This window comes from Pezoporus wallicus, unplaced genomic scaffold (genome assembly GCF_028554395.1).
Source record: "Pezoporus wallicus isolate ANWC-B61680 ecotype Strahan unplaced genomic scaffold, APGP_CSIRO_Pwel_v1 contig_4788, whole genome shotgun sequence".
Lineage (NCBI taxonomy): Eukaryota > Metazoa > Chordata > Aves > Psittaciformes > Psittacidae > Pezoporus > Pezoporus wallicus.
In genome coordinates this window covers 24,311-52,210 of record NW_026638769.1, presented here as the reverse complement: position 1 = coordinate 52,210, position 27,900 = coordinate 24,311, and the positions used below count along the sequence as shown (strand labels likewise).

At 44.0% G+C, this 27,900-nt stretch overlaps 2 protein-coding genes across 7 annotated transcripts in view; one reads left to right on the top strand and one right to left on the bottom strand.

Moving 5' to 3' along the window:
* Positions 1-718: 718 nt before the first annotated feature.
* Positions 719-17,565, top strand: SLC35A1 (solute carrier family 35 member A1). The gene is made up of 8 exons (XM_057412457.1): positions 719-857; positions 4,368-4,545; positions 9,872-10,031; positions 10,404-10,556; positions 11,368-11,434; positions 14,481-14,657; positions 15,063-15,197; positions 17,029-17,565. The coding sequence occupies exons 1-8, from the start codon at positions 842-844 to the stop codon at positions 17,157-17,159; spliced, it is 1,017 nt and encodes a 338-aa protein (XP_057268440.1). The 5' UTR covers positions 719-841; the 3' UTR covers positions 17,160-17,565.
* A 1,465-nt stretch (positions 17,566-19,030) lies between these two features.
* RARS2 (arginyl-tRNA synthetase 2, mitochondrial) overlaps positions 19,031-27,900 on the bottom strand; it is a 31,971-nt gene continuing 23,101 nt past the window's right edge. Inside the window, exons 14-20 of one of the 6 annotated variants that reach the window (XM_057412452.1) lie at positions 26,972-27,096; positions 24,796-24,863; positions 24,587-24,696; positions 23,469-23,564; positions 21,483-21,557; positions 20,495-20,558; positions 19,031-19,166 (exon numbers count right to left, since the gene is read on the bottom strand). In XM_057412452.1, the coding sequence (XP_057268435.1) occupies positions 19,080-19,166; positions 20,495-20,558; positions 21,483-21,557; positions 23,469-23,564; positions 24,587-24,696; positions 24,796-24,863; positions 26,972-27,096 (625 nt within the window). In that variant the 3' untranslated portion in view covers positions 19,031-19,079. Of the gene's footprint in view, positions 19,167-20,494; positions 20,559-21,482; positions 21,558-23,468; positions 23,565-24,586; positions 24,720-24,795; positions 24,864-26,971; positions 27,097-27,900 lie in introns of those variants that run through there. The other 5 variants (XM_057412455.1, XM_057412453.1, XM_057412454.1 and 2 more) reach the window with 5 other exon arrangements.

Genomic DNA, 27,900 nt, shown 5'->3' with positions numbered 1-27,900 from the left:
GGAGGTGTTATTTCCTGAACAGGCTGAACTGAACTTCACGCAGGTGGCACTGAATGGGATAGTCCCACCTCCGCCTTTGTTTCTGGCACAAGTTCCTGCTACTTCCCCATCAGCACTACCACCCTTCACAGCTGGGTTTGGGTTTTTCGTCCTTTTCAGGTGCTGCTGTTCGGGGAATACAAGACTGACACATCACACAGCCAGCAGGAGATACGGACCGCAGCGTACCCCTCGGCTTCCTTAAGCATTGCTGTGCAGTCCGCACGCACCCATACGGTCACTAATACCACCCGGCGGTGTATGACTGCCCGCATCGCTGCACACACTGAACGCGGCGCCGTTTCCAAGCCCTTCGGGTCTCCTCACCCTCTGAATCGAGGTTCGTGCTGCGGCAGCAAAGCTGCTGCCCCGTCCGCCCCTCACCTCGCCCTTTGGCGATGCCCCCACAACTTCGCCCCTCCCGGGGCCCGGCAACCACCGTGGGCAGGCGGCGCTGCTCCGAGATGAGCTTGGGGGTACCTTCCGACCAGCTCCCCGGGTTTGTTCCACGTGGAAAGGCTAAATTCGGTAAAACCGGAGGGTAACCCTCCCGGCCGGCGGGAAGACACCCACCGTCCGCCAGGGGGCGCCCCACCCACAACCCTCCGCCTCCCTGGCAAGGCTTGGGGTGGGGGGAAGACTATCCGCGCGGAAGGGCCGCTGACTCGATGGTGAAGAGAGGGAGGGAGGCGGGGCGCTCTAGGCGGCGGCGGCGGCGCTGCACTCTATGGTGTAATGGGAGGAGCGGCGAGGCACGGCGGACGGCTCTGGCCCGGCCAGTTTGGCGCCTTCCGCGGGCACGATGTCGTCGCCGAAAGGTGAGGGCGGAGGCGCTGGTCAGTCAGGGGGAACCGTGGCTCTCGGAGGGAGGTGCGGACATAGAGGGGGGGCAATCCCGCCCCCACCCAAGATGAAGCGGGACCCGCGAGCCAGCGGCTCTCCCCGGCGCAGGGCGAGTGGAACCATCCTCCCTGCCGGAGGTTGCGGCGCCGGGCGCCACCACCGCGGGAACGGGGGGGAGAGGGGCTCTGGGGGACCTTGGCGGGGAGGGGCGCTCTCCCCCCACGCCTCCCTTCCCGCCCTCTCGCTGTCCGCCGGCTGCCGGCGGGGCTGCGTGGCGGAGCCGCCGCCTCTCCCGCTCCGGTGTGTGTGAGCCGCCGTCCGGCGGGGCAACGGGCCGCCGGGACTCGCTGGGCCGCCGATGGCGCCGCCGCCCCGGAGCCGGCAGCGGCTGAAGGTGGCCCTAAGGGCAACGGTGCCTCTGTGGGCCGGTACCTGCTCTGGGGGTGTTTGAACATGGTGAAAGAGCATCGCTTTCGGGGCTTAGCCCGGGGCGCTGGTGGTGGTGTGGAGACAGACCCCGCCGCTCCTCGGCACCCTCCCTGCAGGTCACTGAAGCCACCGCCGGCCCCTGGGGTGCGCTGGAGTGTGGGCGGCAGTGCCAGAACCCCGGCTCTCCCGCAGCCCTGGGGCAGGCAGGGTGGGCTTAAATGCTGAAGGAAGTCGTTGCCTGAGCCTCTGCTTGCCACCCTCATGCGGGGCCTTGTTCAGGGCGCCGCAGATCCCAGCAGCAGACTCAAAGGAGAGGGGAACCCCGGGAGGACAGGGGCCAGGAGTAGGAGGGTTTGTTCGCAGCGTATGTAGGGCCGGGTGTGAGATGCCACCGCCCGGCCGGCCGCACGCTGTGTGTGCCCCCCGTGCCTTGGGCTTCCGTTTACAATAGCGGTTGTGTGAGCCCTGTCGGAGGCCCGCATGTGTGTCCTGAGGCTTTTGGCCTGTCTGGTCCGTTTTGCTGGAAATCGTTCCATAGAATCACAGAATCAACTCGGTTGGAAAAGACCAACCTTTACCCCAGCACTGCCACGACCACCAGTAAACCCTGTCACTAAGGGCCTCATATACACAGTTTTGAACGCTCTGAGGAATGGTGATTCCACTGCTTCCCTGGGCAGCCGGTGCCAGTGCCTGGTCACCCTCTCTGTGAAGCATTTTTCCAGTCTAAACCTCCCCTGGAGCAGTTTGAGGCTGTTAGCTGTTGTTCTGTCACTTGTTACTTTGATAAGAAATCAGCCACCTCCTCTGTCCATTTCATTTGAGTGGGATTTACTGAAGCCAGTGAAAGAAACTCCGAGAAAGAAAACAGCATCTTCTTTCAACTTTAAGCTTGTTTTAATTTCTAAGCTGGTTTAAGTTCAGACTTACCAGCAAGAAGATATGGGTACCCCAACTAAGCTTCCCTTCAGTCCCCAGCGCTGCATTGGTACTGATACAGACAAGTGAGCCAGGCTGGAGAAACCAACCACAATCAGCTTTTCACATAATGCTAGAACTCTGAAAGGGTGGTCAGGCATTGGCACAGGCTGCCTAGGGAAGTGGTGGAATCACCATTCTTCAGTGTTCAAAACCATGTAGATGAGGCCCTTAGTGACATGGTTTACTGTTTGTCATGGCAGTGCTGGGGTAGTGGTTGGACTTGATGATCTGACAGGTCTTTTCCAACCGAGTTGATTCTGTGATCATGATCATAGTTTCATTGTATCCTGCTGCATTTAGTTTACAAACTGCTGCCAAACTGGGACATTCGTTTATTTATTTATTTTCAAAGAGTAGTTAACATAGGCAGGGATTAAATTTAGTTTTAATTTGGTAGTGCATAGGCTTAAAATCTTAACATGTAAAAACAGGTTGTTATAATTTCTGTCAGCACTAAAACATCATTAGGAAATCTGTTCTTGTAAGGTTGGGCTGGGTTAACTTTATTTCCTGGCTTTTGTGGCCTTGTGTTCCCACCACCCCTCCCCACGATCCAAATGCAATTTAAAAAAGGATTATAGCTTGTAAGTCTCTCCTAAGCATTGTTAGTCCAAAAACTAATTGGCTCTACCTTTTAAAAGTGGTTACTGACGTGGGTGAGATTTTTATCTGTAAGGAAGTAGCTAATTTAAACGATGGCAGCAGCAGGAGGTATTAACTGTACCTTGCAGAAATGTTATGCAATAAGAGACATCGTTGACTGGAAAGAAAAGTGAACCTGAACATCAGTTGCACTGAATTCAGCAATTCATTCCCATATTAAATGAACAAAGTTATTACAGATCTGCCTGGAGCTTAACTGTTAGCTCATTCCCTAATCATCACAGGAATATAAATTTATGCCAATTAGAATTATGTTTCTTTGGAATATTCAGATAATGGCCTGGAAGATGCTGCTGAGTGACCAACATCCAGCCATCAGATGCTGTATGTAATAAATAACAATTTACCAGGTTTTGTAGACACTACCCATTTGCTAATGTCTCATGTCACAAAAGTCATGCCTTTGTGCAGAGCAGTCCTGTTTGGAGTTGTCTCTGTTCTCTTTTAATGGTAGGGATGCAGTCTGAGCTGTTCTCTGAACTGTTCACATTCACCCAATGGAACTCTCAAGCCACGGAGGACAGCTGTGTGGAAAACTGCCTTTCACCAGCTGGCTTGAGGCAGGCTGACTCCCAGATTATGCAGGATAGCAGTTGATTTGGGGCAAAACTGTTACAAGGATTGCTACTGTTGTTCCATTGTAGCAGTGGGGAAGATAGTGGGGATAACACATATGATACATACTCATTGTATGGTTTAATTTACTTCAGTAAGTAAATAACCCTTCGTGGCAGGAGGGTTGGAACTCGATGATCTTAAGGTCCTTTCCAACCCTAACCATTCTGTGATTTTAATAGCCTCTAATGATTCTAATAGCCTCTAATGATTCTAATAACCTCAGTGTTTTCTATTGTCAGTAATTTTTCAGGAAAGCCTTTTGTGTGAACTTCCACCACTGTCCTGAGCAGAATTCTCTTCTGTGAACTCAGGTGGAAAATAAGGCTGAAAGAAATGCTGCTTTACTTATCAAGATTTGCTAGATTGAATCCCTTCTCTGCTGATACTTTTCTTTTTGCTTTTAATAGTCTGCCAACGCTCTTTGTGTCAGACTTCAATATGCTACGTGGAGAGGGTCAGAGGAGGCTTTTACTGTCACCTAAGGAGCAGGAAAGGAAAGGAAGGGGTTTTGATTACTATTACATAAATATTAGTCTATGATTAGTTTTCTAGAACGGAGAACGATTATGAGGGCAAGAGGACATCCTATTTTCAAACAGCTGATGTTCCTGTACAAGCTGCTTTGAGAAGGGACTTTAAAAATTTGACTTAAACTGTTTATAGGAAGCATTTCACAACACTAATTATTGTATGCTGCCACAGTAGCATACAGTGCTCCAGCTGGAGAACACCCTGTTTCAGTCCTTAAGTTAAAATGAAGGGCATGCTGAGTGGTCATCTTTGTTTTCTTTCAGAAAATGTCAGCTTACTGTTCAAGTTGTACTGCCTCACGGTGATGACCCTGGTTGCTGCAACATACACAGTCGCGCTGCGGTACACAAGGACAGTGGGGACAGAACTGTACTTTTCAACGACGGCTGTGTGCATCACTGAAGTTATCAAGTTGTTCTTGAGTGTGGGCATCTTGGCTAAGTAAGTGTGGGAATGCCAGTCAGTATTTTGAAAACAAATCCTGGCTTCTAACCTCAGATTCTCAGATACTGAAGTACAAATATATTTGAGAATGTGGCTGGACAGTCATGCTGTGGAAGACTCGTTTTAGAGTGGGTTAGAGCTTGTGAGTTCTCCTCAACTGAAACTGCTTTGTAAACAGCACAGTATTCAGGTGTGTCCTTTCTGCATATTTTCTATTTTTCTGTTATGCTTTGGAATAGGTTCAAAATGTCAGCATGGATTATCCGTGATGTTTTGGGTCTTCATTGGTGTAGGTGAAAGCTGAACTGTGAGCCGTTGTCTGCTGAGTTATACAGAATTGTAATGTTCCTGCTCATAAATTTCCCAAACAGTGTTGCAGACAGGCATTTTGCTGTCTCTCTTAAGCTGGGGAATCAATGCTGAAAAACAGTGGACAGAAAATATTTAGAGTTTCTGTAATCCCAAACTGTTGCTAAGAACTAGAACTTCAGTCCACATGTGAGCATCTAAAGTAAGGAGGCCCTCAGCTTTCATGTGCTACGTTCTTCTTGGAAGAATCTTTATATTCTCTACTTTTCCAAAGCCCGATTCTTGCTGTTGTAGTAGAATTTGTTCTTTTAGGGCCCCTGCTTATCTCTTTGTGGCTTTTGGTACATCAGAAGGCTGGTTGTTTTGTGCTAGAGAATCATGGAGTCACATGGTATACTTCAGATTTTTATCAGAACATGTCTACTTAACATCAAAACAGCATTCTAGCTTGCTTTAGAAATGAGACAATATTTGGATTTGATAAGGCAGCTGTGGCAAGCTGCCTTTTGTTTAAGCTTTCATTAAATGTAATGTGTTAGAAAAGGCAAGTGTGACCGGTGGCCGATTTCTGTTTTCCTTTTTATGCACCCTGGGCTTTTCCCTCTTCCAGCACAAAATGTTGGTAAGAGGGTCTCTGCCAATGAGTGATTCCACTGTGGTTCTCAGAGTGTTGTTGCCAGCGTGGATGCTGATCCAGACCGCCTTCAGGAGATTGTAGCAACCCACGTTTCTCAATAGTGGTGGTTACTTTTAATTTGGAAGTCTGTTACATTTTTAGAACAGCCCTGCACCGCCAAAGATCCATTTTGCCCATCGTCCTCCCTTTGACAGTAACCAGCAGAGGATGCTTATAACAGAAGTATAGGCAATAGGGCAAGCACTTTCTTTAGCTGTTGGCAGAAGCTTGTGGATTTCCCAGCCTGGATGCTATGTGCACACTGTGGCTGTAGCACCTAACAGTCCTGTCCTCTGTGGGATTGTCCTGTTTCTTTTTGATCTGTTAGTCCCTAATGTGTCTGTGAAATGACTTCTGCAGTGTAACTACATGGTATGTGAAAAAGTACTTATTAATGAACACTTTGTCTAGCAGTATCACTGGATTCTGTCTTCTTGGGTTGACAGACATCAAGAATAATTCTTCTCCTTTAATTTTTATTTTCTGATCTCTACAGGTACATTGTGTTTTCAGAACTCATTCATTTTCTAAGCTGAGAGTTCTACTCTGACTTTTCCCTGATCATCCTAGTACCCATCTCCACAGCATTTCCAGTATTGTTACATCCTTTTCGTAACAGGATCCAGAGCTTCATGAAACATTCAGGATGTGAACATGCCATGGCATTAGGCAGAGAGGTGAAGGTGCTTTCTCTCTTGGTCTCAGTCCCTTTCCTAAGGATTCATAACGTTCTGCTCATTTCTGTGAATACAGCTGAGCCTTGATCTGGTGCTCTCGTAAGGCTACTCACATCTTTTTTCCAAATGCCTGTAACTGGTTTAGAGATGGTTGCTGTAGTATGGAGTTGTTATTTCCTATGATTCTTTCTCATTTATTGACAACTGAGCTTTATTTGCCAATTAAAATGGGGTGGGTCTGAGTCACTGAGTTGTTTGAAGGTTGTAATAAAGGTTATAATATCTATTCTGATTTAGTCAGCCAGTGGTGTGTTTTTCTTCATACTGGGGAGAGAGGTGGGCACCAGAAGACACTATTCGTCAGGCCATGTTCATCTCTTAATGGCAGGATGTCTCGGTTGCTGGTGGGTCTGGGTGCCTTCCTTTGCCGCCCAGGTAACTGAGCTGTTTCTCAGATGGCCAAAGATCTAGTGAATTCTGCTCAGTGTAGTGAAAGAACTATTGAAAGTTTCTTTTTGCGTATCATGTATAATTGAGTATAATCAGTAAAATTTGCCAATTTCCTAGTAATCTCCCATTTTAGCTCACTTACAAATATGCTCAACAGCATAAATTCCAGCATAGTTTCTTTCAGTGACTTCTTTACAGCTTCCTCCAGTTTCAAAGTCCTAACCGATTTTTCTCACTCCAAACAAGGTGCCTTTGTAGTTTAATAACCAGTTAGGAGATAGCATATTGTCCTGGGTTCAGCAGTAGCAGTCATGTTTCTCCTTCTTGGTAGCTGGTGCAGTGCAGTGTTTTGACTTTCGGCTTGGGAACAGAGCTCATAACAAGGATGTTTTGGTTTGGCCAAGGACTTTGTGAGCCTCATGCTCTGCCAGGGAGGAGGGGAAGCCAGGACGAAGCAGAGACAGGACACCTGACCCAAGCTAGCCAAAGAGGTATTCCATACCACAGCACGTCATGCCCAGGATGTAACTGAGAGTTAGCCGGAAGGGCTGGGACTGCAGGGTTGGAGTAGGTATGGGTTGGTGCTTGGTCAGGCCGGGGGGGGGGGGCAAGTTATCGGTTGGCTGGTGGTGAGATGTTGTATTCTCTTCCCTTGTTATTTCCTTTATCGTTGTTATTGGTGGTAGCAGTAGTGATTTGTGTTATACCTTAGTTACTAAACTGTTCTTATCTCAACCTGTGGGAGTTGCATTCTTTTCGATTCTCCTCTCTGTCCCCCCAGGAGTAGGGGGATGGAAAGAAGGGGGGGAGTGAGTGAACGAGTTACCTGACTGGGTTTAAACCATGACATATATGATCCGTTTTTTCTGTACAGAGGGATACATTTGGGTGGGTACCTTTTCCTTTTTGAACCAGCCAGCACTGATAATGCTACATACAGGATACTGGGGTATGACTCTCATCTTGTTCCGCCTGCAGAATTTGTTTTCTTACATTCTTACTCCACTGTGTTTACTTTTAAGGTTTCTCCTGGAAGGCACATTGAATGGATGAATGCCAAAAGATTGTCTTTTAAAAGAGGTGTTTATGATAGTTTAAACTGTGTTAATTGTTTACTCAACTGTACTCTCAACTTCTCATATTTATTTGAAGTCCAATTCACCATCTGGTAATTACATTGTCGACATTCTTAGATGGTACATAATTAGCAATGGGTGAAGAAAAGTAAAGGAGATTTGCAAACTCTAGTTTTAACTTCAGCTTTTCTAATGAATGAATGTTTCTGTTGCAGAACTGATTGTTATTAGTATCTCTCACTCATTCAGACCTATGAAGAAAATAGAGTATGTTTTTTAAGTTGAATCTAGATCACCATCAGAAACACTCAATTCAAGCTAGCTTTTTTATTTTCTTATTTGATTTTGCAATGTAATCTTTGGACACCTTATTTTAATTTTCATTTGTTCACAGAGGCTTGTTTTAAATTCTTTTTTTGTGTAGATTTATATCTGGCTCCACATGATCTTTATACTTAAGATATACTTATATCAAGAGACTCTTGATAAGTGCATGCTTCAGAAAGCACACCCACTGCAAAGATGAACTAGTTAATCTTCTTGCTCTCAAAACCTTAAGTGAAAATGGTGCTTACTGGACACCTGTTATTCTTCATTGATGAAATTCCTTGCTGGAAGTCAAAGTAGACAGACACTACTGTTTCTGCTGTGACTTTGACTTTAAATCAGCTAATTCACTGAGCATGGTCTGAACAGAAGCAGGTATAGTTTAAATATTATTTTCTTAACAGTCTCCCTTAGTATCAGCAAATAGAAGAAGCCATTACTGTGTGGTATTTTTTAACTTCTTAGTCTCACAGAGTAGACCTATATCTCTGATAATTACATGTTATTTGCAGTTATATATTTCAGATAGAAGCACTTCAGTCCAGCTGCACTTTGGTATCACCAGGGACTCTTGCTTTTCTTGTACATCTCTAGGAGAGAAACTTGGTGAAAGGGTCATGAGAGGGTAGAGTACCTAAATCTTTGTAGAGAAAAAGTTTTAAGAACCTGGAGCACAGAGTTACAGGAACAGAAAATATGCAGGAACAAGGTGGTTAGTGAAGGAGCCTGGGGCATAGAGAGATGGCTAATTTTGGTAATTATTTATAAGAGTTTGGGGCAGGTAGATGACACATTTGTGAAAAAGAAAGAAGCTGAGTTATGGTTGAAATGTGGGGAACTGGGCTTCTGGAATGCAGAAGAGGATGAGCCATTTGTTCATATGCATGTGTAATGGAAGCAAAAGGAGTGTTGAATTCAAAGACAATACAGATTGCACGTTGAGAGGCCTGTGGGAGGGGACAGGATGTTGGTATTAGTCAGTGACCAAGCAAGAGAGGAATGCAAAGGGGGAACATGGAACTTGGGGAGAGCTGGGAAGGGAACTGGAGGTCTTTAGTGGCAGTGACAAGTAAGCAAAAATGTCAGATTGATGTGCCAATGACAAGGGTGAACAGTGCAAAGGTCAGCTTTAATAAGCTGAGGAGCAAGCTGCAAAAAGGGACAGAAGCAAATAGCAGCATGTTCTTCCCCACTGCCTGCTGTTTCACATGCTGTAATTGCATGTGGGAGATGTGTGAAGGTGCAAGGTGACAGGGAGCTGCCGCACACTCTGCCAGACCTCTTCAGATGTGGGCTGGTGCTGGTCCAGCATCTCCTGCAGCACAAGAGAGAAGAGGAAAACAGGGCTGGCTGAGGAATGAAAGGTGTTTCCAGCTCAGTAGTGTGCAAGGGTACAATCTTTTTTGTCTGTGCTGTGAAGCCCAGTTTAAAGGAGAACTGGAAAAGCACAGGCATTTGACATCACACACAAATATTAATATCCCCACAAAAAAGGGTGGAGGGAAAACAACAGCCTTCTGTCCCACTGCCTGTATGCTTAGTGACTTATTCCACTGTTTACAGTGTTCATGGTTGTTGTTTACTTTACTACACATTAATGCATCTAACCTCCTCATTCCAGAATGCCTTCCTCACCTTCAGGGGTTTCTACTTGTTGATAACCTCACTGTTTTAATATATCTTTAATAAGCAGAGGGTACAACTGATTGTTGAGAACAAACTTTCAGCCTTCCCATAGGACTCATTGATTTGATTTCTGTTAACAAATATCAGTTTAAGAGAACCCTCTGTTATACTTTATTTTGCAGAGAAACTGGAAGTCTGGCAAGGTTAATAACATCTTTAAAAGAAAATGTATTTGGAAGTCCTACAGAACTGCTAAAATTAAGTGTTCCATCTTTGGTATATGGTCTCCAAAACAATATGGCGTTTGTGGCTCTTAGCAACTTGGATGCAGCAGTCTACCAGGTAATACATGTTTTTGTCAGTAACTGGTCTGTAAATATGTTTCCTGAGGCATGTGTGCTAGGTATTTGTCTGCCTACCATGTGGTACTCTCTTTAACCTCAGTGTTAAAAGCCAGATGATGCTTTGTTATATTCGGAGCATACACTCTGTTTTAGAGCTGTCTGTTTTAGAGCTCTGCTCAGCTAACCCACTCACTGCTGGAGTCGCTTCAAATTCACTTTATTGTAATTGGCAATGATACCAAACCCAAGGGATCAGTAGGAAGTCAGTATGAAATTGTATTTGTCATTCTGTAGTTGAATTCTCTATTTTGTTTTCTTGGTTTGGAGGAGTTTATAAAACCACATCCTCTAAACTATATTCCCACCTTAGGTGACATACCAGTTGAAGATCCCTTGTACAGCTTTATGTACAGTCCTAATGCTAAACCGTACCCTTAGTAAGCTGCAGTGGTTCTCTGTCTTCATGCTGTGCGGTGGTGTTACCCTTGTTCAGTGGAAGCCTGCTCAGGCTACGAAAGTACAGGTAAGAGTTTATATTTTGCCACTTCACAATGAAGAATATACTGCATTATACTTTGTATTTCACTTCACAGCAGCTGGGATTACAGTGAAGTTTATTATATCCCACAGAGCAGTGTCTGTTTCTTATTTCCAGCCACTTCATCTACAACATAACCACCAGTCTGCTCATTCTTTTTCACATTTATTGCATACCAGTTGAGGCAGGCTTGTGGTATTGCTCCAGTCTTGCTGGTTGGAAAGGCAACTGATTGCTACAATTAGTATAAATTACTACAGTCATCATAAGCAGCCTAATGCACCATCATAGGGGTATCTGAGTAGTGTTTCCAGCAGTTGGCCCTGGTATCAATTGCAGCTGTTGGAGCAGAGAACTTGAATCAAAGCACTTGGCAAAATCAGGAGGGAAACTCCAGTGCCTGGTGGGTGTGGGTATGTCATTTAAACACACCCTTCAGAGGCACTGACCTAATCCTGTTCGAGGAAGAAACAAGTGTCTTCAGCAGCTGAGACGTAAGCAACAGGTCAGTGGCATTAGTGGGAAGGGCAGGTCCAGCAGCTGGGAGGAACACCCACCTCCAAGGAGACAGTGCTCTGTGCATGGCAGGGGTTGGTAAGGGTACACATGGGCAATGAAACCTCACACAGCTATCCCAGGCTAATCCAAAGGACAGCTCTAGCTAAGCAAGTACATTTTACATTGTAATGAAATGCTAATCATTTTGCTGTACTGAACAAAGGAGCTCTGGAATTAATTACTGTAAATTACTGAAATGTTGTGTCCTTTTTAAAATAACGGTTGATGTTGCATGCAGGTGGAGCAGAATCCATGGCTAGGGTTTGGAGCCATTGCTGTTGCTGTATTGTGTTCAGGATTTGCAGGTATAGTATTATTTCTGTATGCAGGGCACATTCAAAGGACTGCACTCATGATGTTTAAACCAGAACTTTCTACATTAGTTAGCTGCCTTTGTTGATTAAAAGATAAAAAATTACTTTACACCATCTACTCATAACTACCTTCTACTTGCAGTAATTACGGCAGATTCATGACATGATCACTCATGTCAAGCAAATGACTAGGAGCATGTACTATTGGTTTTATGTGATGCAGCTTAGAAGGCTGGTTTGCATGTGGAAGCATCTTTCAAATGGTTAGAATAATACTGTAGGGAACATCTGTAATGACTTGGTACAATTAATTAATGTACATCAGTTTTATAGATTGGGCTTTACAGTGAATAGCTGCCTTATGGGGATCACACAAAATAGCTGCATTCTTTTATACAGGGAATAGTGGGGCTTCTTGCTCTGTTCTTGCACTTAGCTCAGCCCCGGAATACATTTTGCCATGGTCCTATAGGTAGTATATCTAACTGAGATGCAGAGGCAGCATGAGAAGGGCAGAGAGGAAGATGAGTAGCAAGAAGCCTAGATAGACCACATGAAGGAGGTCTGGTTTGGTTTTGTTCTACAGCCAGCATTTCCCCTCAGGGTAGTTCTCTGGCTTCTGCAGAAGGAGACGAGAACTTCAGGACAAGTGAGCTGGTGCTGAGAAACAAGGAAATGCAAATTACTTCTTATTTGAAAACTGGCTCACAGGGGCATATTTATCTGTCTGTGAACTGGATTCTTTCCCCTCCTTCTGTAAGAAAACAAGGTACTGTCACTCACCTCTAGTACTGTACAATCATGCAAAACCAATCTTGTGCTGTGCATACACGGTCATTACTTGTGGAAAACATTCTGGTTGACAGGGGAGGAAAGGAGGAGTGTGTCGCTTTTCTTCGGCGTCTTCCCAGTGAAATGGCAGACAGCTTTTCTTCTAAAGGTCTGCAAATTCAGACCATCAAAAGAGCTGATGCAGGCAGCTTTAGAGGATTTAGACACATACAGCATTCTTCTCCCACAGGATTGCAGCTTGGGTGTTTCCTCACCAACAGCTGTAGCTTTGAGGCAGCTGGGAGGACAGAGCATTTCTTCTATGGAGCTCCTCGTGCCCTTGGGGCTTTACATGTTGAAAACATAAATACTGTTCAAACTCCTTTCCTCTACTTCCTTCCCACACAGACATGAAGAAGCCATTTTGGCACTGAACCTTCAGTTTCTGGACTGACCATGCTAAGTGGTTTATATTATTCCAGCAAAGTCAACAAAGTTATGTGGTTTTTGTCCCTCAGAGACAGAAAATAAGTTTTTTCTTCAAACCACCTATCCTGTGATAATTTCCAAGCATCCGGCAGACCAGCAATGCTTATAAAAGCATTCGACAAATATATAATGCAGATCCCTTGTAACTTGAAACAGTACTGAAGAGTAATTTCTCCTAAACAGCACCCATTCCTTCCTTCATCTTGCCTAGTGGTGATTTTCATGCATTTTCAGACATCTGAAAGCATAGTTCCATTGCTTTGCTTACCCTTGCCTTAGTTTATAAAATTTACAAGTATGGTTGATACTCAAGCCAAATCTCTGGTACCTGATTATGTCTGTGTGTGCTTTGTGGGCCTTCTCAGCTGGCAGAAATCTCAAGGTAGATTCTTCTGGGTTCTTTTAAGCACTGCAGTTGATAAGGATGCTGGGGTTTTGTTGATGTTAGACTTAGAATCATAGAATCGTTAGGGTTGGAAAGGACCTTAAGATCATCTAGTTCCAACCCCCCTGCTGTGGGCAGGGACACCTAACGCTAAATCATATCACCCAAGGCCTCCAGAAATCTGTATTCATATGAGAATAATATCATGTTTCCTTGGTGGTTTTTTTTTATTATTTGTACCCCTGAAATATAAATCTGTTCTCTGATTTATTCCCCATACTGTATTAAATTATAAATTGCATTTTTCATGAATAAAAATATAGCAAGACCTTCCTTGAAGCTACCTCGGGGATTTTGGGATGTGTGCTTAGGGCTTCTGACTCACAGATCTTTTCTTTCTGCCATCTTTGTCAGTTCTATATACTGTTCTGATATGATTATGAAGGCTCTTGGGTGACATTAATCAGCAATAATTACTCAGGAGGGCTCACACCAGAAAGTTGTGGAAGTGGCTGAGACGGTCTAAGTCCAGCAAACTGCTGTCTGTGTTTTGAAATCCTGAGGAAATTCCACAGATAAGCAGAATCCTGGTGTGGGAGCAGTGGTTAAAAAGGCAGGTAGTGATGGCCTTGTCAAATGTCAGCCTTTTAGCCTGACGTACACCTCCCAAGTAGAGTCATGAAAAGGTATTTGGGGAATTTCATTGAGGCAGAGCATAAAAGTAATGCTGAGCAGTGTGGCATTGTGAACAAGGGCTTTAGATTAAAATGAATTCCATTTCCTCAAAACCAATCTGTAGTTTCAGTTATCAGGAAGCGTCAGTTTTGATTTGCTCTTGTAATCCCCTGAAGCTGTGGTTTCAGAATGTGGCTGCTCTGCCAAGCACTTTGCAAGCACAAGGCTTCTGAGGAATTCTCAGTCTCAGTACTGAGCTAATACAGTCCCACCCCTGTTTTCAGTTTTTTACTGCTAAGAATCCCAATGGAGGGGAAAAAAGTTGTTCTCCATCATACTGAAATACGTAAATACTGCCCGGGCAATAAAATACCAGGTGCCAGGGTGAAAGGTTTGGTTTTTTTTCTTGGTGTAGAACTGTACAGAAGAAACTGCTGGACAGAAACCTGGCAAATCAAACAGAAATGAGTAGTTTCAATTGTCAATGATTTGTTACAACAACTGTAAAGAGAAATAGAATCTATTTTTGACATTCCATACCCATTAAAATCCTGTTGTGGAAGACATACGTTGGCAGGATGTGGTGTTGAGTCCTTGGCATTTTGAACAGTGTGTAGGACAAGATGATTGCAGTGGAACCAATGGTTCATGGTTCACAGTGTTCGAAGAACGACACTTCATCTCACTGAAACCCTTTTTTTTTTCTTTTCTTTTTAGGAGTCTATTTTGAGAAGGTCTTGAAGAGTTCAGATACTTCCTTGTGGGTGAGGAATATTCAGATGTACTTATCCGGGATTGTGGTGACTTTATTTGGTGTGTACATGTCAGACGGAGCCCAAGTCCTTGAGAAAGGGTTCTTCTATGGCTATACATGCTACGTCTGGTTTGTCATCTGTAAGTATCTTGTGGTTTTAGGATCTTGTTACATTGTTTTGCTTTTTTTAACTATGATATAACTGATTGCACAAAGCTACAAATCCAATCTGATGCACTTTTTTGTAATGTGCTTTGAAGGATTTTATTTAAAAGTATCATTTTCTTGGAAATTATTCACTTGTCCAATTTAAAATTGTGCTGAAGCAGCAGTCTAAGTAACAGTAGTGGGTTGATCATCTTTAAATTAGTTGTATCTGAGCTACTAGATGCCATGCAGACATCCCATTTTGCTGAATGTTGCATTAAATCATCAATTAGGTCGACATAGCCTAAACAAGGAGTACACCACTGGAGTAAAATGCATCATTTGGAGAGTAACCTATTGCACCTTTACTAACAGAAAACTGTTTATCTGCTTTCCAGTTCTTGCCAGTGTAGGTGGCCTCTACACCTCGGTGGTTGTTAAGTACACAGATAACATTATGAAAGGCTTTTCTGCTGCAGCAGCCATTGTTCTTTCAACTGTGGCATCAGTCGCTCTCTTTGGCCTCCAGATAAGTAAGTGCCTTTTTGCCTTTGATGTAACTAGGTGTGTTTCCTTCCTGACCAGCAGGCTGCTTGGTAGCGGGCTGTATGCCATTCATACCAAAGCAGTCTTTTGCATCTCCTTTGTATTTTTCTGGTTTTAACTTTGTCTTCTCCAGGACTTCTGTGCACTAGTGTATTGCATAAGGTGCCTGATGATACTGTGCTTTCAGAGGCATTTATGGTTTGCTCTTTTAGAGGCATCCTACAACCTCAAAAGGAAAGGTTCTTTGTGTTTTAAACAGCTTATGAGTTCATACAGCTTTATCATAGAATGGTTTGGGTTGGAATGGAATGGACCTTAAAGATCGTCCAGTTCCAACCTCCCTGCCATGGGCAGGGACACCTTCCACTAGACCAGGTTGCCCAAAGCCCCATCTAACTTGGCCTTGAACACTTCCAGGGATGGGGCAGCCACAGCTTCGCTGGGCAACCTGTGCCTGTACCTCACCACCCTCATAGTGAAGACTTTATTCCTTGTATCTAATCTGTATCTACCCTTTTTCAGTTTAAAGCCATTACCCTTTGTCCTGTCACTACATGTCCCTGTAAAAAGGCCCTCTCCAGCTTTCTTGTAGGCCCCTTTAAGCACTGGAAGCTGCTATAAGTTCTCCCTGGAGCGTTACCTTCTCCAGGCTGAACAAGCCCAAATCTCTCAGCCTGTCTCTATAGGAGAGGTGCTTCAGCCCTCTGATCATCTTCGTGGTCCTTCTCTGCATTCACACCAACAGGTCCACATCCTTCTTATGATGTACATTGAGCCACTGACCACAGCATTTTGAGTGTGACCATCCAGCCAATTCCTTACCCACGGAGTGGTCCACCCATCAAATCTATGCTAGAGACAAGGGTGTCATGCACGACAGTGTCAAATGCTTTTCCCAAATCCAGGTAGATGATGTCAGCTGCTTTTCCCTTATCCACCAATGCCTAGCCCCACTGCAGAAGGCCACCAGATTTGTCAGGCAGGATTTGCCCTTAGCAAAGCCATGTTGGCTTTACTCATGAATCACTTTCTGATGCAGTTTAGTGTGTGATACAGCTGCTTATCCAAGACTGCTGTTGATAAGGTATCATTTCTTGTTGGTTTTAGTACAGCCAGTGCCAGTTTAGTTCCTTGGCTTGCAAGGGCTTTACACATCACTGTTAAGTTATACCTGCTACTGCATTAACTTCTGCCTTCCCCATTTGCTGTGGACACCACCACATGAGAGCAAGTCAAAGAGGAGCTGGGGGCGTGACTGATATGTGGTGAATATTTCTGAGAGTAAAGAGCAAATTGCTCTCGGCTGCTCTGCAACCACAAATAATTTTCTCTCTGATCAAATCTGCGTCTGATACTATACCTAGTAGCTCCTGCTCAGGCCTTTGCTCTTTAGGTTTGGGTGTGTTCCGCTTTCCTGCGATAATCCAAAGATGGGACTGGTGATCTTTCTAAGAAAGTGTCATTAATAGTGTTTCTTAATCCTGTCTAGATGTGGAAAGACAAACGGTGTGTTATCGCACGCTTTATCACACCCACTGTCTCTCTATGATTAAGTTTATTGAAATGTAAGCCTTCTGGATGGCATCTGGAAGTGCAGGAAATGTTTCACACTTGCTTTTTTGACGACCACCATGTTCTTGCTGATACAAGACTAACTGAAAGTGTGGGGACTGAGCAAATGCTAGAGTCCTCAGTGACAGAGGATGATCTAGGTTCTGTGAATTATTAACAACTCATTGTCCTGTTTATATAGCTTAATCTTCTGAAGGTTTCTTCTTATACAGAAGTGTTTATTTAAACTGTTTTGTCTCCTTCCAGCTGTTACCTTCTTCCTGGGTGCTCTCCTGGTGTGTGTTTCTATTTACCTCTATGGATTACCTCGACAAGACACCACAAAAATCCAGCCATCAGAGACAAAGAATTCAAAAGAGAGGCTTGCTACTGTGTGACGTTGTCCATAGAAATGGACATGCAGGCATGAGGGAAAAATTGGACTTAAAAACCTGCATTTTTTTTAAATTAGCCTTAAGCTAGTCATGGAATGGTTGAAGTGGGATAGACTGAAAGCAGAAGTTAATTCTGTTTTACATGGGGAATTTCCAGTGGCTGACACTAAGGCTACATCACAGCCGAGGAGCTGGATGGGTGTTTTACTGAAGACATTCTTCACTCACAGCGAACTGGAAAGCCCGTTTACAAGGAAAGTAGAATGAAGGAACTGAATACGCAATTGTATATAATGTATATAATAGAAGGAAATTGGTTCTTTGTGTATTTGATAAACTTCCTTGCCCTTTGAGGGCAGAAATGCCCAAAAGCTTCATAAAAATCTATTAAAAAGAGCAATCACTGCCAGCATTTTCTCTTAAACTAGTTGGCAGTTGCAGTTTGATTAACAACAGGAGAAGTGTCTCTTCTGGGTGATACATACAAGATGACCCAACTACACCAGGAATAACCATGCTTCCTTCAGGCATCACTTACTTATCTTGAAGTGATTAGAAGCAGCGCTTGCTGTTTGGTTTAAAAAGCCAGAATGAAAGACTGGTGCTTTTCTTAAGTTCTAGATTTTCTTAGACTTTTCAAATGTTTTTTATACCTGCTGTAGCTGGCAGAGGCATTTTCTCTTCTGTGCGTTTTGTCAGGCCCCAGTTGTACAGGGGAAGGTTCATGTGTGTTCTTGTATCTCTGGCTTAAGTACAAATGAGTCTACTCATTGTCAGATGAGATTTTTATCTATACACTTTCTCTCTAAACCTCTTTGTGCATAGCAAGTGATGCTTGAAAGGACTTCCTGTAATGAATGTTAGGCTTTGATTTAATGTAGGAGTGCCAACTGTGTAATTTCAACCTCCTCCCTCATTTTCTGAGGCCTCATTTAGTTCAGCCCTTACAGAAACTGCAACTCTGCACTGAGGGAAAAATTAACTGGTGTAATTTAGGCAACTTATCCCCCTTCAAAGTGGAATCAGAAACATGACCTAGTTCATATCCTGGTTAGATTCTTTCAGACATGTATTAACCATCTGGATTTTACTTGAAAGTAGGGTACGTTAAGCACAGCAAAACCAAATGCTGTTGCAGTGGGAGAGGACACTCCTCTCTGCCTTTTGCCAACTGTGCAGCTAGAACAGTGTGCCACCCTCATGCTGCTCTGATGAGTGAAGGCTGTGGTGGTGGAGATATTGTCACTCACTTGCACTACCTCACATGTAATTTCCCACCTGTGTTCAGTGATGTGATGGCTCTGTGTGCCACGTCTGACTGCTTGTACAGAGCTGAGGGAACATGGCAGGTCCTGTTCCACCAGTTGGGCAGCAAATCCTCTTCTTCCCTGTTGTCAGGTCAGTGACACAGGGAGAGGTGAGGAACAGGAGGTGACAGCTGGCAGTTGGGCTTGGCTAAAGTTACAGAATGGAGAGTGCAGTACAACACGCACGGAATAAGTCTCTGGCCTGATCTGACTCAGTTTGTTCCAATATACAGAGCACCTGCAGCTGATGTACTACTAGGCCTAAGTACACAATGGCAACTGCAAAAGGGGAGAACTTTGATCACTCAGGGCAGCACACTTAACACCACTTCCTCCACCAAAAGGCTGTTATATTTGCATGGCAAATAGAGAGCAGTTCTCTTTTATGGGAAAGACCACATAGACGAATGTCTTAAGTACACTACATCTACCAAGTGCCTGGGAGAAGGTGACTGTGCTCCCCTACATGGCAGTCAGTGTGATGGAGCATATAAACCTTCAAGAACAGGGACAGAGGTTCCAGACTGCATTAGCAGGGACACACAGGAGAGTATTTATACTATCTTAAAAAAAACCTTTTACTGAGAGATGTGACTTTACATCGCATACAGCCTCATTACATTTGAGTTACAGGTGTGATGCCAAGAAGTTTCATCCCATTGGCTAGAACTGAGCGAGCAGCTTGAAAGAGACAGCACCTTGCCTGGAAAACAAGAAGAGCCATCAGCTTACAGTATTGCGCAGAACAGAATGTGCTTCTCAGGACAGTAGTTAGGAGCAGCCTGTCAGAGGTGAGAACATCGTTTGTTTGCATCCTTCTGTACCCATGCAGAGCACTGGGAGTTGGACCTACACATGATCTAGTAACACACCAATACTGGCAGAATTCATACGTGCTGTTGATAGCCCATTGCAGGGTCAACAAAGGGACACTTTTGTCAGGGGCTGCTTTTGAAAGGAAGCTGAAAAGCAGCATTCTGCCCAGCCCTGTACCCTCAGGGCAAGGTAACCAGAGGACCTGCCTGCAGAAGAGCTAGCAATGACTAGAGAGGGAAAACCTTTCTTGCCCCAGTAGCTGTTACAGCCTGCAAATACTGCTGGAAAACCTCTGCTCACTGTGCTTGGGTTAGAGGCTGTCAAGCAACTGTGAGCTGCTTTGAAAATTTCACTCTTCCTTATCAATGTCTGCCTTAGCTGTTACACAGCTGGCTGTTTGGGAAAGGCTCCATCAACCCTGCTTCAGAAAAACAGTTCTTGAAAGCTGTCACACTGTAAGATGTTTACAATTTTTTTACAGGATAAGGCACTGAAATTTTCCTTGTAGCTTGGACTGGCTTAGTCTGTCTTCAAAGGCAGGAATACCTACAGCATCTAAGCGCAAATACAGAGCACAGCTCCATCAATTCCACTGAACTGAAAAACTGAAGTTTTTCCCCCCACCACACAGCTCAACACTTAAATGTGATTTTCTACCAAAATCAGAAACATACTTGCTTTTGAAATAGATTAAAGAGGCAGTGTAATTAGTATATCATTTACTGAGCTGTTAGGGGGTCAAACATTGCCTGGGAGATGAGTAGAAAATGATTTTTATATACTTGGAACTGCAGAGTAACAGCTGTCAGGCTCTGCTTTACCTGGAACTCCAATACTTGGGATATGTAGGTGGCAAGAGGGAGGAGACTGAGTCAGTTTTCTCCTCATTCTCTTGTCTTCCCACACAACCACTAAAGGAAACCATCAGAAATTCACCAGTGAGTTAACTTGCTCACATGTTTACTTCTGACTGGGTTTTGAGCAGTTGTCCTTATGGAGATTTGTGTTTTGGGAAGATCAGGCAGAACAGACCCCGCAGTGACAGCAGTCCCTGCCTTCCCAAAGGAGAGCCTGCCTGCTGGATGATTAGCCTGCAGGTGTGCATTCACCCCACTGGTTACACAGCTAGGCTGGCAATGCCCAAGGGAGCATTCATCTTGGTAGGGACACCCTACTCAGACCCCAGCCACATAACAGCCCCGTGCTGTGCCATACCTGTGCTACTTTAGGGGCGCTGCCTTTCACAGGAAGGGTTTTATGTGCCACAGCTGCAAGATGGCTGAAATAGAAAACACAAGGAGAATGCTGAGAACAAGCAAGTCTCTTGACAAGAGGAGTGCTATGGGCTACAAAAAGCTGCAGAACTGGAAGAGCCACAACTGCAGCAGGCCAGAGACTTATCTCCACCTGGCTGAAGGAGGGCACGGTTTTCTGTAGTCTGCATATTATCAGGGCATGCCATCAACACCTTCACGCTTGTAAAAGAACCCCAAAACGATCTACCCCTGACACCTTCACCCCCCAAAAAAAACAAACCCCAAACCAAAACAAAAACAAACCAACCAACCACACCCACACAAAAACCCAAACTGGTCTGGAAAGATATTCAAAAGCATGCCCTGTCATTCCCAAGGTGTGAGATTCCTTATGCAATTTTCCTTAATTCATTAAGCCTTTCCCCATACACATGCCTACCACTTGTTCCAGGTCTTCTCCAGTGTTTCGTAATGCTGTTAAAAGAGACAGGTCCCTATGGAGGTAAGTTATATGCTGTATAACTTACAGTAGTATGCTTTGTCCATCTCAACACATAGGCTGAGATCAGTGGTTAAAGGGGTTTGGACAGAATTTCCTAGCTGAAATTTTGAGCTTTGAGAGCATTATTATCACTCAAATCTGCTCTTTAAGACAGGATTAGTCCATTGTGATTCTGGGTTCAGACAGTGAGTTACAGCAATGCGATCCTTTTTTGTTGAAAGCATTTAGTTTCTGCCTCCTTTGTTCCTGCTTCCAGCCTCAATCTCTGTTACATTATTTGCTATCCTACTTCATACCTTACCTGCTCCAGAGAAGCTGTCCTACAGATTTACATCTTCCCGCTGCTTTTGCTCTTCAAAGCACTGCAGATGTGAGGGTTGCAGAGCCAGCTCAGGAACACCTGTCCTTACCAGAGATAGATGGCCAGTATCAGCAATCACCTTACCTAAGTGTGAGGAGGTAGCTGACGATGTGCTTGGGTTGCAGATCCTGAGAAGACTGATACAGAACCTCATCATACCTGTGAAGAAAGAAGAGGGTTGTCTGGTGTTAAAGGGATTGGAAGGTGTACTCGGATAAAAGGCTCATCAGACAGCTTAAGTAAGAACGAATACAACTGCAGGGTTGACAAGAACAATCTTCCCAACCAGACCTAAGCCATGTAATTAGTCCAGAATTGATTATTTCTTCCTCATTCACTTATTGAAGGAGATCATTTCTGCTTCTCATCATGCAAGCACTGTAGATGGCAGAGCTCAAGAAGGCAGGCTAGAGAAAATAGAACACAAGAATTGTATTTGCTGCTGGAACACTGTGTCTGGTTTTACATTTCAACACTAACTGTAAGTTCCTAGGAGCAAAAAAATACCTATTAAATAAACAAGGCAGTCAAAATCATCCCTTAGAGGATGTTGCTTTTACTAAATGCAGATTAGAATTTTAAATAGCTAAAGGACTCCCTTTAGCTTGCAGCATTAGAAAATACAAAACCAAAGTGGGTTTACATAGTCCTGGAATAAAATCAACTTTTGCAAGATGATATTAAACTGGATTATACAGGCAGAGTCATGGAGATCCATTTTTTTTTTCTTCATGTGTTCTGCTGTCCACTTGTACATATCCTCTTTTTCCCAGCCTGCAAAAAGCTACCAACACTTCTGGGGCTGAATACATTTCCAATTTAAAAGTCAGCAGTGGACTTCTTTGCTCAGCTTTCAGGCCCATCCTGTGAGAGTGAAGACTTTATGCCCACTGTAGGGGAGGATCTGGTTTGAGACCATCTTAAGATCCTGAACATGTACAAGTCCACGGGACCTGATGAAATCCATCCGCAGGTCCTGAAGGAGCTGGTGAATGAAGTTGCGAAGCCGCTGGCCATCATATTTGAGAAATCGTGGCAGTCAGGTGAAGTTCCTGATGACTGGAAAAAAGGAAATATAACCCCCGTTTTCAAGAAGAGGAAAATGGATGACCTGGGGAATTACAGACCAGTCAGTCTCACCCCTGCACCTGGCAAAATCTTGGAGCAGATTCTCCTGGAAGGCATGCTAAGGCACATGAAAATCAACAAGGTGCTTGGTGACAGCCAGCACGGCTTCACTAAGGGGAAATCCTGCATGACCAATTTGGTGGCCTTCTCTGATGGGGCTACAGAACTGATGGACAGAGGCAAAGCAGTTGATGTCATCTACCTGGACTTGTGTAAAGCATTTGACACTGTCCCACAGGACATCCTTGTCTCTAAATTGGAGAGACATCAATTCGATAGGTGGACCACTCGGTGGATAAAGAATTGGCTGGATGGCTGCACACAAAGAGTTGTGGTCAATGGCTCAATGTCCAGCTGGAGACTCATAACAAGTCATAAGGAAGAAGTTCTTTACTGTGAGAGTGGTGAGGCTGTGGAACAGGTTGCCCAAAGAAGTGGTAAATGCTCCATCACTGGAGTTCAAGGCCAGGTTGGACAGAGCCTTGGGCGACATGGTTTAGTGTGAGGTGTCCCTGCCCATGGCAGTGAGGTTGGAACTAGATGATACCAAGGTCCTTTCCAAGCCTAACCATTCTATGATTCTATTCCTGTCAGCACACCCCAGCTGAATTTCCCTTCCCCAGCCTCTTCCTTCTTTAAAGGCAAGCTGCAGGAAAACTGGGAGTGAGCTCTGACAGTGAGGGCTCAGTGGTCATACAAGAGCTATGGCAGGAGGGAGCGAGCACTCGTCATTTCCTTGGTTAGTAAGCTACAACATCTCTTGCCTGTTCAGCAGCTCATCTTTGTCAGCACGTCTCAGGTGGGCATTGTTCAAACAGGGAAGATCCCTGCCTTCACAGCATTGTGCTACAGATGTGAGAGACAAAAATCAGGGGAACCTCTGCACTGTCTCAGGGGCAATGGTATTTTGTCCCTGGTATTTGGAAAGAAAACTAAACAAACCTGAGAAGATGCTGAAGAACAGAGATGGCATCTGGCTCTTGCAAGCACGCCACATTAACATCAGTTAGCTGCTTATTCCCATGCATCTGTTCTAAACTAAAATGTAAGAACAAAAAAGAAACAAATATCAGATGAAAAGCTCTTGTTAGCAAAGCTGGACAAGAAAAACAGTAATTTTTATTTTTAAAGGAAAAAGGGTAGGCATCTTCTGCTCAAGCTGAAGAGAACACTCAGACAGACCGGCTGACTTCAACCCAAGATAAAAAAAAATTGTGCTAGCCATTCAGGATCAACAGGATTAGAGATCTGCATGGTTCAGAAGCTTATGCTGAAAAGACTAGGGAGGCCACCAATACCCCAGTAAGGATACCTCAGCACCATCAATACCTAGGCGATAAGGGAGTAGAAGAGGAATGGACTATAGAGAGCAATCAGGCTTGCATGTTCTCCCTGAATACTGTCTTCTGTTACCACTGCCTCAGATAGAATACCAGGCTGGTACAGGCCTTTGGCCCAATACAGTAAGGTACCATACATGCTTTTATGAAAACCCATATCAATGTCTGCATTAGAAATGCTCTGACAGATCACTGTAATCGATACAGCTGTTCAGACTGGATTCTTCTGAAATTCTTTTCAGAAATAATGAAATATGTCAGGTGTTTGACCTGAGTCAAAACAACTTGGTTACAACAGTGAGAAATAACAGTGATAAAAAAAAAAACCAAAAACACTACCTACAGTGGCAGCCTAAAACATCTAAGTTCTGTGATATGGTATATCTTACAAGTATGGCATTTTGTTTTTTAAATCAGTTTCCTTAATCCTAGGGCCACCATTCTTCATCACTGACACCAAGCACACAGAGAGGCTGTTCCTAGAACTGAAGGAGTACATGGACAATTATCTCAACCCTGTGGAAATGAGGCAGGAATTTCATTTTAGTTGGTTTGCTCTTCTGGAAAGCCTCAGTGATTCCTATCGTAACCTCACACCTCTACTGCAGGGTAAGTATGTATCATATTTAGGGAAGGAGTTAACACTATCAACTGACAAAGAAGTTAATAAGGTTAAAATGTATGTCAAACTGCACTTCTGCACACAAATGGTCCTCTTACCTATGGAGTCTGGCATGGGTGTACTGCAGGAACACGCCTGTATCTCCACGACTTTGAAGAGCTCGGTCCCAGCTAAACTGATAATCAGATGACAGAAGTCCCCGGAAGTCCTGGGAAAATAAATTAACATCACCTGGATATGGCTCTCCATCTCCATTTTGAACTTTTCACAGAAGATGCAAACACCTCGGGAGGCAACTCAGACTCACTTGAATTATTAGTGCTGCAAGGCCAACTTTCTCTGCTGTCTCTATAGGGTCTTCTATCTCTTTGGTTGCTGAAGAGAAGCAGAGAAAAAGGAATAAGTCTGTAGCAGCATAATGGCTCCCTTGCTCAGACTGGAGATGCCAATAAAACAGCAGATCTTCCATAACTGTGAACTAGCAATCGAGAAATTGTCAGGACGCATACAGCAAATAGTCCAGGATATAAATCCTTCTTAAAAGTTGGGATACAGCTGTTTCAGATAGGCTTTTTTCCACTTCTCCTAGTATGTGTAATGCATGTTTTAATGTTGGAAGGATTCATTACAACAGGATAGACCACACAATTCCTCTCCACAATTGAGACAGACAATCTCTAACATCAGGAAAAGAATGACAGGGCAATTCAGATTTTGTTTAAAAATTGACAGAAAACATCTCCAATTGATGTGGAGGCATAAACAGTCAAAGAAACGGCTAATGGAACATTTGGATGTCATTTAGGGAGTATTCACACTATCCACCATACATATTTAAACTGCTTATACTCAGAGAATCTGAACTGAATCATAGAATGGCTTATGTTGGAAGAGACCTTAAAGATCATCTAGTTCCAACCTCCTGCCATGGGCAGGGACACCGCCCACCAGACCAGGCTGCTCAAAGTCCCGTCCAACCTGGCCTTGAACACTGCCAGGAATGGGGCAGCCACAGCTTCTCTGGACAACCTGCTCCAGGGCCTCAACACCCTCACAGGGCAGAACTTCTTCCTTCCAATCTAAATCTCAGTTTGAAACTATTGTCCATTGTCCTATCACTATGGGCCCTGGTAATAAAGTCTTTCTCCATTTTTCTCATAAGCTCCCTTCATATAATGAAAGGCTCCTCAGAGCCTCCTCTTCTCCAGGCTGAACAAGCTCAACTCTCAGCCTGTCTTCATAGGAGAGGTGCTCCAGCCCTCTGATTGCCTTTGTGGCCTCCTCTGGACCTACTTCAGCATGTCCCTCTTGAATTATCAGCCCCAGAGCTGGACACAGGACTTCAGGCATGGTCTCATGAGAGAGGAGTAGAGGGAAAAAATATGTGGGGACAGTTCATAGCCCTGAGAAGTCTCAGACTGGCTATTCTCTCAGCCCTTCCTCAGGATTTACCATTTCTAATTTAGGAAATGGGAAGTAAGGCAGGAATTAAAATGTAAGGGGAAAATTTCTACAAGCACAGGTAGAATTTAGGAGGTAATGGATAAGCTCTGGTTAATGCTACAGTGCCACCTGAACACATCACTTCTTTTAGCTGTTCTTCTGCCTACTAGTTGTGCAATGGCTCTGCACCTATGCTATATCAGTAAAGTTTGCTTTGTACTCAGCTATGCTACTGACCTTTAAATTGAAGTTCTAGGCTCCATTTCTCTCTACAGTAAAACTGGGTTGAATATGGGGTGGTCATCTTTGTATCATTCTGCCTGCCTGCCTTCCCCTTGTCCACTCTACAAGCAAAATTATCTGGATTAAAAAAGCAGAGGAGGCAGAACAACGAAGATGCACACTACTTAACCTATTCAGTTCATTCAGCACATTCAGTAACTCCAGAAAGCTCAAGAGGGGGCAGCATTTCACTGGGAACTGCTTGAATCTTTACTGTGTCAGGAGGAAGGGGCTCTAGAGCCACAGCCCCAGGTGCAGGCAAACATCCCCTTCAGCAGGTTGGACTGCAGAGCAGTGACCTCCTGGAGACTCCAGAAATAGTCCTGAGGCTGGGAAAATGACAAGGCAGTAGCTGCAGACAAGCTACAGTCTGTCTTGCCAGAGAAAACTGTCAGAGCCACAAATCCTTTGGATGAAATCTGACTGCTCCCTGAACTCCAGCCCCAACCACACTATTGACTAGTTTGTCCCTCCAGAAAAAAAGCAACTGTTGTCCCCCAAAGGCAGGTACTTCCTTCACTGTGCAAAAGTGTGATGGAATAATGCCACTGGATATTAAAATTTGTAAATCTATAATTCAGAGAAGTTCACAGAGTAACAAAGGATTATTTTAACACTGCTTATATTGTGGGAGATACAGAAAGTGCACAGAGCATATCACTGCCATTAGTCTGAGACAGGAAAAAGTGAAGGGTAGAAAAGAAGACACAGTTTTGATCAACACAGAAAAGAAGTTAATAAGACCTGAAGTAGCTAACTTTTTGCAGAAGCCATGTTGTGTAACATCCTTGAGCGAACTTCATTTAAAACATCTTCGAGGAAAAGTACTTCTCCTCTCCGAGTCTTCATCCCTTGCACTAGACCAAAAGACACATGCTGGCACCTGTGGTGAAAAGCAGCAGGACCTAAAATTACATTTTAATCAAGAGAAATGTTTGCAGTGTGTTTGTTCGGAGCTGAATTCTCTACCAGGAAATTGCAATAACAGCTGAATAAATAGTGCTGTGACGTGGGAAGCTTGGTGATAGAATCAGGAACTCGCATTTCAGTGACCAAAGCTCCATACTTATTATATAAGGGGAAAATTATGATCAGAATTATGATAACCTGGTCATTTGTGTGCTCTCGAGAACCTCTTTTGCTACTAGCTTTAGTACAGAGGACTCCATGCAATAAACTGCAACAAACTTGAGGAGAGGCAGGATGCAGACAGATCAAATTACTGTGGCAACACAGATCTGATAGTAAGATTAGAAAGGGAGTCATAATAATTCTACTGTGGGCACAATAAACTAAAAGTGTAATTAATCATTGCTAATAATAAAACTTCCATTGCTCCTGCTCACAGTAACCCCAAGCATTACTCTGCATCCATAACCCAGGGTAATTTTAGTGCAACTTTAAGCACTGAGAAAGGAGGCAGACTAGTATTCCTGAAAGCTAAAATCCTATATTTAACCACAAAAACATGCAGTCTGTCAGAGAGGAATATGATTTAGTCTGCAGATCCATGAATGACCTTTGCTCAGATTGCTAACAAGGCCAGTAAATACAGTGAGTAACAGCAGGGATACATTTCCCTGCAATAAATATTTCAAGCCTGAAGCTTGACTCAAACTCAGATTCAAATTGCTGCTAAAATACTATACTTTAAGAAGTAATACTTTAATATATGATCACACAATAC